The 15,191-nt window shown below is 46.7% G+C and overlaps 1 protein-coding gene across 1 annotated transcript in view; it reads right to left on the bottom strand.

The window, feature by feature from the left end:
• cdh4 (cadherin 4, type 1, R-cadherin (retinal)) overlaps nt 1-15,191 on the bottom strand; it is a gene marked incomplete at both ends in the record, with an annotated part of 154,469 nt that overhangs the window by 58,981 nt on the left and 80,297 nt on the right. The window contains 2 exons of the mRNA XM_084315791.1: nt 11,200-11,453; nt 11,608-11,793. Of these exons, the coding sequence (XP_084171917.1) occupies nt 11,200-11,453; nt 11,608-11,793 (440 nt within the window). The remainder of the gene's footprint in view (nt 1-11,199; nt 11,454-11,607; nt 11,794-15,191) is intronic.

Genomic DNA, 15,191 nt, shown 5'->3' with positions numbered 1-15,191 from the left:
CACGACTAATAAGGACGATGACGTCATTGCTATTTTAGAGCTGCTCTACCGGTCACAAGGTATAGTCAAAATCCATACCGTAGCGCAAATTCATACCGTTTATACCGTATACCCCTACATTGTTACTCAGCTGATAGAGTTGTGCCCTTCCTGATGACTTGTCGTACAGAACTTGTAAGTCGCTTTGGATAAAAGCGACAGCTAATTAAATGACAAAATGTAAATGTAAATGTAGGAACAGTTAACATAATAACCAATGTGCAAAGCAGATGAACAGATGCTCTTGACAACATCTCAGCACTTTGTACCCACACATCCATCAACGTGAGCTCTGAAGATGGCATCACAAGGCAGAATGCCACTGAGAGAGTGCTAACTAACTGACAGGGGCCATTAAAACCCACTATAGTACATACATGGTGGGTTGTGTTCACAACTACGAGACAGAGAGAGACACACTGTTCTATCAGTTGAACGACACAAGCGTAACTTTCCCTGATCGCTCCAGTGAGAGCGGCGAGCAAAGGTTAATTGCAGACAAGCGACAGGGCCACTGGTACATGCCAGTGTGTTGGAGAAAATATCCACATATGGCGATTGACAGGGAGAGAGAGAGAGAGAGAGAGAGAGAGAGAGAGAGAGAGAGAGAGAGAGAGAGAGAGAGAGAGAAACACACAGAGAGAAAATGGTAGGACCGAAAGACAGATAGAGGCATACATTAAAGAGACAGCTACTGTACAGTGTGTGTGTGAGAGAGAGAGAGAGAGAGAGAGAGAGAGAGAGAGAGAGAGAGAGAGAGAGAGAGAGAGAGAGAGAGAGAGAGAGAGAGAGAGAGAGAGATAGAGAGAGAAACACACACAAACACAGAGAGGCCAGTTGAAAATGTAGAGAGAGAAAGAAAGCAATACACACCAGAGGCATAGAGATGAATACAGGGAAACAGGCAGAAAGAGAGAGAGAGAGAAAGAGAGAGAGAGACGGACAGAGAGAGAGACAAAATAACAGTGTTTGTGAGTGTGAGGTACGGTGGATGGAGGGAGAGAGGATGAGGATGAGGATAAGGGGATAATTAGGAGAGAGCGTTGGAGGATGACACAGGTTAGTCGGCTCCTAGCTGGCGCGGGGGAGATAATGACAGAGCGCTAAATCCATCCCCTGCTAATGACACACACACACACACACACGCATGCACACATACACACACACACACACACACACACACACACACACACACACACACACACACACACACACACACACACACACACACACACACACACACACACACACACACACACACACACACACACACACACACACACACACACACACACACACACACACACACACACACACACACACACACACACACACACACACACACACACACACACACACACTTCTGGACCAGTAAACACTCACTAAGTAGATTAATTAAATAGACAGACTGACTGACAGCCAGGCGAGACAGACAACTACTGGGGTTTATAAACAGGATGACAGTCAGTAACTGGATTACAAGAAAAACTGTTCATTGTAATCTGTTAAAATAACACAGAACGTATAGATACTTTTTAGATAAATACTTTTTAAGCTGCAACCAGCAGCTCTATAGCTGTTGGTTGGTTTATTGTGTTAAAATGTCTAAAGTGAATAAAGTGAGTGGTAAGGTGAGTGTACATGTGGATGTGTGTGCAGTGTGTATAGGCGATGGGTTGTTACATATAGTGTCATTGTCATTGAGCATGCTGATGGCCTGGGGATAGAAGCTCCTTCTGAGTCTCTCTGTACTGGCCATGAGACTCCGGTAGCACGAGAGAACTTTAATCCCTGGGTATTAATAGAACAAAACAGAAAAAGGCAGTCATATTCCAGCACGGTCTTTATTAGTTAATGTGGTCTTTAAGTTAATAGATATCATATCCGACATCACCGTACGTGTACATGTCTGTCAGCCTGTCACGTATTTCTGCCATAACACGCTTTGCTCGGCTTAGTCCACTTTTCCACATTTCATGGGGGTGTCCATTACCGTATATGGTTAATTACGGGCGGTGCTATATGCAAATACTTAAAATCGTGCACGAGCGCGGAGCGTAGAACAAGTGGCATTTATCAACACGGAGTACTTGCCGGTGTGCATGGGACACGTCTACGCACGTGTGATAAATCCAGATTTGTTTGTGCGTACACACATTCTAAATTCTGTGCTTACGAACGAAAGTAGAACTCTTGATAAATGAGGGCCCAGGTCTTTTTGTAGGTATTAAGAGTCCATGGGCTGTTCACAATGAGTAGCTTCCTGTCTTGTGGCCTGTGCTGAATCTGTGAACCTATTATGAAGTGTGCTCCTAATTACCACACTAGCTACAGTAATGCAGTTCCACCTTTGAAACGTTACAGTGAGCTGTAGAGTGGAGCCAAGTTTGCCAAGTTAATCATAACAAAGCCACGTTTGCGTGAGGAACAGTTAACATAATAACCAATGCGCAAAGCAGATGAACAGATCTTGACAGCTCGACAACATCTCAGCGTTTTGTACCCACACATCCGTCAACGTGAGCTCTCAAGATGGCAGAATGCCACTGAGAGAGTGCTAACTAACTGACAGGAGCAATTAAAACCCACTACAGGACTTCCGGTTTGCGACGTTCTGGTGAGCAGCCACATGAAAGAGCTCCCGGTCAATGAATATCAAAAAAAGGAAGTAAAACAATTCAAAACGAAATAAAAAGTGAAGATTCGAGGACAAAAGAAAGAAGGAAGAATGAACACGAGGACAAATGAAAGAAAAGCAACCGCAGATGAAGTAAATACACAGATGGAAAATACTCAACACGAGGCAATGATGCAACAGGTAGAACAAGCTAGCGGGACGCTGAATGTCAGTGCAAAGAAGCTACAGGCTAACATACAAACTAGCTTACAAGCTAACATAGAGGCTAACCAGGCCACCACGCAGATTGGATTAGGAGCAATGCGGAGCATACAATGTAACACTGAAAAATCCAACGGAGGTGGCAATGAAGCGTCGAAGCAGATCAACTACAGTATGAAGAACGACAAAGGGACACGAGAAAGGGGCATGAAGGGCCACGGTGATCCAAGGAAAGATACAAGACAAATTCAACGTGGAAGAGTACCCAATACAAACATACACACGGGGGACCTGGGGATGAGAATAGATGCAACAGAGGAAAGATAATTTAACAGTTACCCCAAGAAGTATAAGAAAACTATAACACCAGAATTTTGAATAATTAACACTATGATTTACAATACACACATTATAGACAAACGATTTAAATATTTTTTTTAAAGGGACACGCTGATTAGGAAACATATTGGGGAATAATACACGATGGACTGGTATGAAGGAACTACAGGATTACACGTGACACACAATACAAATGAACATGAGCATAAGAAAAACAAATTCAGAACATTGACCGGGAGCTCTGAGGCCATCCACAGAACGAATGTTGGACTTATATAGTGCGCACTTCGCCACGAGGGGGAGCCCTCTCACTAGGAGAGACATTACTCCTCACCCTTCCAACGGGGAACAGAGGGATACGATTAAGATCCTCTAACACCATGGGAGCACCAAATGTTGTCTTTTTTCTTTGAGTTATGTTAGAATAGCAGTTCCTTTGAATGTGCACATGATCAATAATAGGGGCTTGGGAGAATCTCCATTGGGGATAACTCCGTCACTAGGGGGGGGGGGCCTCTGCCTAGGAGAGCTGATTCCCCTCCAACCCGCCAACGGGGGCAAAACTGGGAAGTGCTAATTATATGGCCTATTTTGTTTTCATTTTTATTTTGTAAGTCATGTTAGAATAGCGTTTGCTATAAATGATATCAGTGACATGGGAGATACAGAAGTGGGCGGGCTTTGTTCAGTGGGGGAGAATATCGGGGGGAGAGACCATCGTTCCGGCGGTTCGACCCGGGAGAGGGGGACCTTGCGTGTTGTGGGGTCGGTACGGGTGGGGTGGGGCTCCTTGGGGCCCTCGGCCTCCGGGCCGGGGGGACACCAGGCTTGGGGTCGCGGGGGGTCTGGGGGCCATTGAGGCGTGGTGCTCTGGCCTTCTGCGGGCCTGGGCTTGGGATTCTCGTGGGCCGGGGGCCTGGCAGTCGGGTGGGGGCGGGTGGGGGCTCTAGGTGCTCAGCTCCGCTCGTGGTGGACCTGGGATATGGGGGTGTTCTGTTTCTCAGGAAGGATGGTGGGAGGGATGGGTTTCTCTTATGGGGGTCACAGTGCCTGAGCTTTGCCCAGTGGGGTCTTGTGTGTTGTGGGGTCGGTGTGCGTGGGGTGGGGTTCTCTGTGACATGGGAGGTAGCGGGCTTGGCTCGGTGGGGGGGGAGTCCCCTGTCCTCTCCTCTACTGGGCCTGGCCCAATTAATTCAAGGGACCTGTGTCGCTGGGCGCTCAGCTCCGCGCGTAGCGGACCTGGGATATGGGGGAGTCCTACGGGCTTAGCTCAGTGGGGGGGACTGTTGGGGGGGTGATTTGGCCCGGGAGTGGGGTCTTGTATGTTGTGGGGTCGGTGTGCGTGGGGTGGGGTGCTTGGTGACATGGGAGGTAGCGGGCTTAGCTAGGTGGGGGGGGGAGTCCCCTGTCCTCTCCTCTACTGGGCCTAGCCCAATTTAATTCAAGGGACCCGTGTCGCTGGGTGCTCGGCCCTGCGTGGGGCGGACCTGGGATGTGGGGGAGTCCTATTTCTCAAAGGACCCATGTTAATGTATTGTTATGTGTTTTATGTAATTTTAAGTATTGTGTAAGTGTTGTATGTCTATAAATGTCAATAAAAATGTAAGTTAAAAAAATATATATATATAAACTCGTGCCTCACGCTACTGTGTGCCACAAGCTTCACTTCCTCTGGAAGTATCACATGACTTCATCGAGGTGATTAGTTCTGGTGTGACATGCGCACTCATTCCCACACATTTACAACAACTTAACACCCAATATTTCTCTTGAGAACCAGCCCATGCAAAATGTGAATGAAAGGAAGGAAAATGGAGAAAGAATCATATTCCTCTCATCATGTGTGTGTGTGTGTGTGTGTGTGTGTGTGTTCTATCCATCTACAACATCCTGTAGGTCAGACTAGGGAGAGTTATATCCATCTACAACATCCTGTAGGTCAGACAAGGGAGAGTTATATCCATCTACAACATCCTGTAGGTCAGACTAGGGAGAGTTATATCCATCTACAACATCCTGTAGGTCAGACTAGGGAGAGTTATATCCATCTACAACATCCTGTAGGTCAGACTAGGGAGAGTTATATCCATCTACAACATCCTGTAGGTCAGACTAGGGAGAGTTATATCCATCTACAACATCCTGTAGGTCAGACTAGGGAGAGTTATATCCATCTACAACATCCTGTAGGTCAGACTAGGAAGAGTTATATCCATCTACAACATCCTGTAGGTCAGACTAGGGAGAGTTATATCCATCTACAACATCCTGTAGGTCAGACTAGGGAGAGTTATATCCATCTACAACATCCTGTAGGTCAGACTAGGAAGAGTTATATCCATCTACAACATCCTGTAGGTCAGACTAGGGAGAGTTATATCTATCTACAACATCCTGTAGGTCAGACTAGGGCAGGGGTCTCAAACTCAATTTACCTGGGGGCTTCTGGAGGTAGAGTCTGGGTGAGGCATCAAATATTCCACAAAAAAAGGGTTTCAAGTATTCCAAAAAAAAGTACAACTGATCCAATCTTCTCAATCTTTAGCAATAACATTTCAGAACATGAACGGTTCTTCAGAACATAGGCTTCTCTTACCTACTCCTTGCTGCCAGAGACTTGGCAGCGCTTCCTCTTATGTCTTCCCCCCTTGTGTGTCCTCTCAGGTTTGTCAGGCGCAATACATCTTCAACAAACTACCCCTTTGCTTCATCATAAAACCTCACAAACACCAGCAACTGAGCATTCTCAGTGTTGTCAGTGGACTCATCCACAGCTATGGAAATGCACTGTGCATTTTTTTATTCTATCACAAAGCTGTTTAATCAAATCACCAGCCAGTATTTCAGTTATTCTGGTTGCTGTGCTATCTGAGGGGGATTTGCTTTTGTTTGCCTTCAAACATGGTCTCCATCACTTCAGTCATACATTATTTTAATGTAATCAAATTGCCACTCTTCACAAGAGCTACCATTTCTTGGCATATTAGGCACATTGCTTTGGTGCTGGGAGGATGAACGCATATTTTTCAGTCCATTCACCTTTGAATTGCAGCGATTTTCACTGTCGACTTTTCTTTTACTGGCCATCTTTGGTAGAGTAAGATTAGATTAGTAAAATAGGTCAGACTAGGGAGAGTTATATCTACAACATCCTGTAGGTCAGACAAGGACCATGTACAAGAAGATCAGCAGCACCCGGCAATGGTTTCCATCTTGTAACGTCAAGTCCCCAGGGGCCCGGCAGACAGAAAATATGGTTAACAACGACAGCGACACAAGGAATCTGTCGGGGTGCGTCGCGTAAACAGATTCCTGCATGGCCGTATAAAATGTGATATCGCATGGCAGGTAAGAAGGGGATTTCTGCCCGGCATGTCTGGAGTTGCCCATCTCTCCCTGTGCCAAAGCGCCAGCTCAGGGCCACTGCCGTCTTCATCTGCCACTTAGTTGGCATGGCCTGGCATGGGAGGGAAGGACACACAGCTGGTGGGGCAGAGTAGAACACACACAAACAAACACACAGACACTCACACAGACACGCACGCACACACAAGCTACCACTTTAGCCACATCTGACAGTGAAATGGGCTGGCAAACAGCCCTGGGTTCATCCTTTCCTCCAGAGAGACAGAGAGAAAACAAGAGAACGCCAGCTCTTGTCTCATCTACTGCACACACACAAGCACAGCCACTTTGCCCGTCCTCTGTGTGTGTGTGTGTGTGTGTGTGTGTGTGTGTGTGTGTGTGTGTGTGTGTGTGTGTGTGTGTGTGTGTGTGTGTGTGTGTGTGTGTGTGTGTGTGTGTGTGTGCGTATCTGTATGTACTTGAACGTCGGACTACACACACACACACCCACACCCACGCACACACCCACACGTGTGGCCCCACGAATGCTCAAGTGAGGTCACCGAAAGCAACGTGCCAGTGGAGACGGGGCTGTCGGAACACGAGACGCCTGTCGACTGCCAAGCCTCCTCTGGAGAAGACAGCAGCTCTGAGGTCCCATCAATAACAGACACACACAGAGACAGAGACAGAATGAGGGGTCAGAGGGTGGGATGGGGAGGGAGGGAGGGAGGGGAGTGACAGGAGGGATGAGGTGGGGAAGCGAGGGGAGGAGAGAGTTGAAGGAAGCGCTTCTCAAGGTTTCGCTCAAGAAAAGCAAAACAGCTAGCGGTGAGGAGTCCAGCTCTGTTTAACGAGTGGACTCCTTTTGGCTCAGGTCAGCTAGAAGAGTTGTCTCCTTCAGCTCTCAAAGAGCCTCTTCCTTCGGTAGCCTTTCTGTGTTTTTTGACTTATGATTGGTGTTTGTGCACTGCTATTGTTCCAAATTGACAGTGGAATCTTACTCTACCAAAATAACATCTGGCACCAGGCATACAACACACATACACAATGGCTGAAAGGCTCATGGAGACTGGAAATTGACCAGGAACATTGGGGCAGCCCTCTACTCTGGGTTCATTAACGAATTCAGTTGGGACCTCAATTTAACATGTCATCTGAAGAACGGCACTTTGGCAACTGTATGGTGGTATCACTGTAACGCTGTTACAGTGATACCACCATACAGTTGCCAAAGTGCCATTCTTCAGATGACATGTTGGACAACGACACCACCAGGTCCAGAGGACAGAGTGTCTCCCTGCTGGACAACGACACCACCAGGTCCAGAGGACAGAGTGCTCCCTGCTGGACAACAACACCACCAGGTCCAAAGGACAGAGTGTCTCCCTGCTGGACAACCACACCACCAGGTCCAGAGGACAGAGTGCTCCCTGCTGGACAACAACACCACCAGGTCCAGAGGACAGAGTGTCTCCCTGCTGGACAACCACACCACTAGGTCCAGAGGACAGAGTGCCCCCTGCTGGACAACAACACCACCAGGTCCAGTGTTCAGTGCTAAACAGACCATAATACCAGAGGTTTGATCTAGTCTGAACTATAAGGTGACTTCATGCAACTTCAAGATTCCATTCCGATAAATCTGTCAATATTATCATACAGATCAGATCTTGATGATTTAGGCTGCTACTTTTTGAAGCTTCTCCTTTTCTAGGGCTGACCTTCGATTTTTTTTTGGAATTCAAAGCTCCGGGGCCGAGATTCGATTTTAATTCGAAGCTTCGAGATAAAAAAAAAGATAATAATTCTTTTAATTTTTTTTAATGTTGTGGGACTTGTACAGCACTTTGTTCGACTTTGTCAGTGCTGTAAAGTTTAAATATTTTAAAATCTTAGACAAACTAAACACTTTGCTTTCGTGAAATATTGTAAGCCGTCATTTGAGGCTTTATAAAAGCAGCACAATGAACACAAATCTGTCAGTGCCGAGTCCGACCTCATCTTAAATAACAAACAGCATTGCTTGCTGTAATTAACAAAGAGAGGCAGAGTTGATTTAGCAAAAAAAAATTAAAATTAAAAAACACACACATATATATATATTTTTTTAATATATTCGAATTTTATTTTCATATTCGAATCCCATGCCCATCGAACGAAGCTTCGAAGTATTTAAGACATCCTTTAATCCTTTTCAATCAACGTAGGTGATTGTAGGTGCACTCAAACTTGCGTTTAATTTGGGACAACCAGGGATGTACGAAGGAACGCACACTCCACACACATACAGCCTGAGCCTACTCATTAACAACCGAAGATAAATCCTCTAAAATATGAGAGAGTTATGTTCTATACTGTTCTCTAAGTGGGGCCTCCTCTTGGCTTCACTGACTACAGTGAACTGACTCCAGAAACCAATTATCTGACAAATTCTCTGACACCTCCTTGATCGTGTTGGTGAATGAATGTCTAGTTCTTTGCTTCAGAAGTTCATATCAGCTTGGCTGGTATGCAAATGTGACGTAATGTGCTGGACAAGGTTTTCTGATTTCTATAAGGTTTTGAGTAGCAGTACGTATCACTGCACATTCTTTTGCGGGCGTACGGAAGATTCTAGTGGACATACACCTGCGTATCACACAGGCTACACCACTGACACGCAGGCCTACATCATAACCAATACAGTAGTCAGACCTTCGCACCTATATACTGTACACACCCTACATTTCTCTTTCAATTTAGCTAGAATGAAAGAAGAAGAAGAAGAAGGAGGAGAAGCAGAAGGAGAATAAGGAGGAGAAGAATAAGAAGAACAAGAACAAGCAGAAGAAGGAGAAGAAGGAGGAGGAGGAGAAGCAGAAGGAGAAGAAGCAGAAGAAGAAGAATGAGAAGAATGAGAAGAAGAAGCAGAAGAAGAAGAATGAGAAGGAGAAGAAGAAGAAGAAAGCGGTTCTTTAGATACGCAAGCCAGTCCCCATCATTTACCTAGAAGAGCTGACTCACTTTGAAAAACAACTCTTTCAACCGAGTTTGCATGAAGTTCTTTGAGGCAGGGAACAGACGTTTGAACGATGCCTCGCAAATCTTTGTGGGAATTTGGGACTTCCTTGCACCATGCTGGGTCGATGCTCAAATGGCACCGTGCCCACCGTCTGCCACCTCAGTTGCAGTGGATGGAGTGAAGGATCAATGAGGAGAGGGGGGGGGGGGGCAGATCGACAGAAGGAAAGACAGTGTGACCTCCCCAACAACGGTTGCTAGGCAACAAAAAGGTGACTGAAATGTGGTCGTGGGAAGAGGTCAGTTTAGAATGTTGTCACAGTAGAGAGACAAACGCTCCACACTGGCTACAGAATGGAGACTGATGGCACCAAGTTGTATCCATTCATCCAGTGAACCTTGGTACAGCATCCAGGGTTTTATTTCCAACATTAACACCACTGGTGTTGAATGGCTTCCGCCTTCTTCACCCCAGGCAGGGAGCCACTCCTCCAGGAGCTGGAACATTTAGCAATTCTCCCTCTGACCAGGCAAGTGATTGGCTGAACTACTGGCCCGGGAAGTTTACTACTCACCGGGGCAATCGAGCTAACTCTTGTTAGTTAAATACACTACACTGGTATTGTGTCACATCTCTTGTTAGTAAAATACACTACACTGGTATTGTGTCACATCTCGTGTTAGTAAAATACACTACACTGTTATGATCCATCCAGGGAGTAAATTGGGCCTCATCCTAGAAAGAAAAATACACACTTTTCAAGGAATATCACTGAGTTTTCTTCAAGTCATTAACTTGAAACAGTCTTAGAATCAGAAAATGTCAAGATAAAATTGTTCTTGTTTTATGTCTGTCTATTCATGTTTAGTGTTTATCTAACTATTCAATTAGACTCTTATCTCCAAAAAAGCTTGATGCTGCTAATTATGAATACAATATAGAAATCACTTGCTAATCTTGCCCTCCTTTGCTGCCACGATAATGTGTGGCAGCTGCGATGCTGTCCCTGTGTACTGTGTACTTATGTGAGGCCCTGTCATCGTAGCGTCCCATTGTCACATTGTCCTTGCGTCCCATTGTCATATTGCCTTTGCGTCCCATTGTCACATTGTCCTTGCGTCCCATTGTCAGATTGTCTTTGCGTCCCATTGTCACGTTGTCCTTGCACCCCATTGTCACATTGTCTTTGCGTCCCATTGTCACGTTGTCCTTGCGTCCCATTGTCACAAAGACTAATTCCTGTACATTCATTGTATTTGGCGAAACGCGACCAATCTTTCTCCAGTTGACTAAAAGCACACTTCTTCAATCAATATCTGAAATGAAATGAAAAAAATACTAACCTTCGTACTGTCTTCTTCTATTATGCACTCTTCCGCTAAATAGTATTCCTTTCCTACATGACTACCTACTATACTTATGTCTCTACTACTATGCACTCGACACTGCATCAGCCAAGTCAGCCAACACTGTTTGATGAACGTTGTTACTCAGCTGAAAGAGTTGTACCCTTGACAGAACTCCAACGTCGCTTTGGATAAAAGCGAAATGACTAAATGTAAATGTAAGTGTCTCCCAATTCTGATTTGTGTTTTTGGCTCTTGGCGGTGGGCGGCCACAGTCCCGGTCCTACCTGACAGTCTGGTGGATGAAGTGGTCGGGGTCCTGGGCAGCGAACACGGTCAGGGTGGTGCCCGCCGGCACGCCCTCCTCAAAGCGGATCAGCTTGGGGTTGACGGGGAAGACCGGGGGCTCGTTGACATCCTGGACGGAGATGGTGACTCCAGCCGTGGACTGGAGCGAGGACTGGATCCCGCTGGCCAGGTGGGCCTGGTTGGACACCACCACCGTCAGCATGAAGGCTCGGTTCATCTCAAAGTCCACCGGCTGGAGACGAGGGCATGAGGGAGGTGGAGAGAAGATCAAGAAGAAGCGGGTTACACACGTTCTTGCCATCTACAGTACAATCGGACTGATTGCACCGACTGAGAAACACAATACAAAAATATTTTTGTCGGTGACATGCGAGAGCCTCCGTTACCTTGACAACGGTCACCATGCCCTCGTTGGTGATGGGGTTGGTGCGGACGGTGAAGTGCCCAGAGGGGTCTCCGCTCACGATGCGGTACACGGCGTTCCAGTTGGGGCTGTGCGGCTGGTCCCGGTCGATCACCGTCAGGTTGGTCACCACCACGTTCACCTTGTTCTCTGGCACCTCCCCCGAAAACTGTGGAGAGAAGAGACTGGCGTTGAGCTTTAGAACGACGCCTCTCACTTCATTATGTCGCTGCTCGTGAGCTACGCCTTGATGAACGTGCTGCCAAACCATGCCCTTCAAAGTTACACAGGTCAAGGTACTGGAATGGCCCTATCTCTTTTCCTCGATCCTCCAATCGCAGCTGTTGTGATGGGTGGGGTTTGGGATTAGGCCAATTAGGCCATTGACGTGTTACTGTCACCAAGCGATGTGTATCCTCTGAATTTATCAACAAGCCATACAGATTATGGAAGCCCAGACAGAGTTTTAGTAATATGGCCAAATAAAACATATAAGTAATCAACATTTTGACTTCATCGATGCGAGGGAGCCATTGTGAAAATGTTAGAACACATAATTTATTTATTTATTTTATGTATTTATTAGGGATGTCCGATATTATCGGCCTACCGATATTATCGGCCGATATCGGCATTAAAATGTGATATCGGTTAGGGCGGCTACGTGACGTAGTGGGCAAGGCGCTCGCCACGAATGCGGAGACGCTGGGCTCGCCTGTTCGAGCCCAGCGCTCCACATTGCTTTCAGTTTAGCTGGTCGTTCATACTAATACACATTGGCCGTATTAGGGGGTGGGAAACTGATGGGTGGGGATCGGGCGTTGTGGACAGCGACTCCTACAGGTCGGTTGGTGCACCTGCGCAGTAGAATCAGGAAGTGTCGGGGGCAGCGTGAGCCTCCCACGCGTTACTCCTCGCCACTGAGAGATCGAGCTGCGCAGGTGAAAAGATGCGACTGCTGTTACCTCAAGTACCGGAGGGGACTTGTGCTATGTATGACTTAGTCCACATTGCAGCCGGCTTGTGGGAGGCAAGAAACAGCGTTCGTGACAGGGGAGGGTTGAATTGGATGATACGAAATTGGGATGGGAGAAAATATAGAAAAATGGGAGAAAAAGTGGATAAAAAAAAATTGATATCGGTTGATATCGGTATTGGAAATTAAGAGTTGGACAATATCGGTATATCGGTATCGGTAAAAAAGCCAATATCGAGCATCCCTAGTATTTATTCACTGTTTGCATTTGCTATTTTTCAGCAACACCACGCTTCAAGGGCACCTCAGTGGCAAGTAGGGGAGAGCATCGCACATTCACTTTCCACAGCCCAGATTTGCCCAGACCTCAGTTGGTCTAAGGCAGAGGTCAGCAATAGGCGGACCACGACCCGGACGCCATCCTATCCGGATGTGGAGCTATAACCAAAAATGATAGCTTATTATTGAGCGTTAATACATTTTGACGAAGCGTTTCTATTTTAAACAGTGCAGCTTTTCTAGACTTTACGGTACTGGTTTAACGGGCCCAGGAAACTCACAGACCAAGTCATCTCACGTGACGCTGCTCAGCCAATCAAATCAGTGCATTTCCATAAGCATCGTGACTCAAGTCAGTGTTATATTAGTGAATTGTACTTTCTTTATTCAATTTGACAGTCAGTTGTCGACTACATACTGTACAGACGTTTTTAGGTTATTTCAATATATCTATACAGCACTGAATCATAATGCGAGTTACATGTAGACATTATGATGTTCTGGACCTTTAGCTTGAGGAAGTTTTCTCTGAATGGACCTCTTTGCATTATAATTGAATACCCCTGGCCCAAGGGTTTCCAACCAGCCTCCAGTTGACAACCCCGCCTCTCTAACCCATAGACATACCGCTGCCCTGCATGGATGGAATGAGGACCGGGGACGGGGACGGGGACGGTAATTGATGCGAGAGGGAAAGAGAAATGTTGGAGGAAGAGGAAGAACAGGACGAAGGGATAGAAATCAGAAGAAAGTGAGGGGGGAGGAGAAAGAGGGAGGGAGATGTGCTTGAATATGAATAATGACGAATCATTCCTCCCATTATGTTAATAGTGCCTCCAATTTCACTGAACGCCTGCCCGTGCAAAGCTCTTTATATAGACTAATGGATTTGTTCAATTAGGTGTTTACCCGTTTCATTTAGATTCTGCACACTTGCCAAATCTAGGTCCTAATAAGCAATTATACAAGTACTGTAATTAAAGCGGTGGTAGAAATAATCTTTGGCTAATGATCTTCATTATATTCCAATCCGAAACAAACTCCCTCGTAAACTATGTCTGGAGGATCGAGGGTAACAGCTGCATCAGAACTGTGGGAAAGGCAGGCCTACGGTACTGGAGAGGGACTCACCCAGCTGCGGAGAAAGAGAGAGAGAGAGTTGGGCATATCAACAGACACAGAACGCAACCGAGGCAGACAGACTGCCACACATGTCTCTTGCAAGCACACACACACGCGCGCGCGCGCACACACACACACACACACACACACACACACACACACACACACACACACACACACACACACACACACACACACACACACACACACACACACACACACACACACACACACACACACACACACACACACAACCACATGCACAAATATTGTCTCATTGTTTCCTCTTGTGATGCCTGCACGTGTGTGTGTGTGTGTGTGTGTGTGTGTGTGTGTGTGTGTGTGTGTGTGTGTGTGTGTGTGTGTGTGTGTGTGTGTGTATGTGTGTGCGTGTGTGTGTGTGTGCAATGTGTGTGTGTGTGTGTGTGCGTGTGTGCACACACCAGCTGCTGTTCACTTTAATGGCTTCATCATCAGAGCACTGAAGTTGCTTCCAAAAAACAGCCCATCCCACCCCTCCTCTCCTCTCTTCTCCCCTCCCCTCCTCTCCTCTTCTCCCAACCTATCCTCCCCTCCTTCTCTCCTCTCCTCATCTCCTCTCCCCTCTCATCTCCTCCTCCCCTCTCCCCTCCTCATCTCCCATCCTCTCCTCTCCTCCCCTGCAGCACCTCCGCACTGATAAGCAGAGAACAAATGAAATATTCAGACTCTCTGGCGAGTGGGGTCCTCCATTTCATTTCCACCCCGAGCTTCAGCACAAACACCACAACGAGACACAGAGAGGCGAAATTAAACCGGTCTCCCAGAGAGATGTACGGCGAGGGCACTAATCACACCAAGAGGCTCTGTCCAACATGGCTGCGCTCTCAGAAGAACGCCCTGTGGACTCACCGATAAGCTGCTGGAGTCACATAACTGAAGGATCCACACGGTGGAAGCGGGGCAAGTCCTGGCAAACAGGATTTGATGGAAGGTGTTCTTCCGAAAGGACCTCATACGGGACAAATTGAGCATGAAACTCAAACGAGACAAAGAGAGAAACGACACAAAGGGTTTTACAGATTCCGGCTCACAGCAGAGTCTGCCCTTCAGGGCTTTATGTCCTGCCTATTCAAACACGGAATATTGAGTGTGACAAAAAAGTTTATTACATTGTTCTAGTTCCCTGGGAGAAAACGCTTGTGCTAGCT

This window comes from Notolepis coatsorum (genome assembly GCF_963971535.1).
Source record: "Notolepis coatsorum genome assembly, chromosome: 6".
Classification (NCBI taxonomy): Eukaryota; Metazoa; Chordata; class Actinopteri; order Aulopiformes; family Paralepididae; genus Notolepis; species Notolepis coatsorum.
The sequence above is the reverse complement of the archived record's forward strand: the minus strand, read 5'-3'. Positions and strand labels throughout refer to the sequence as shown.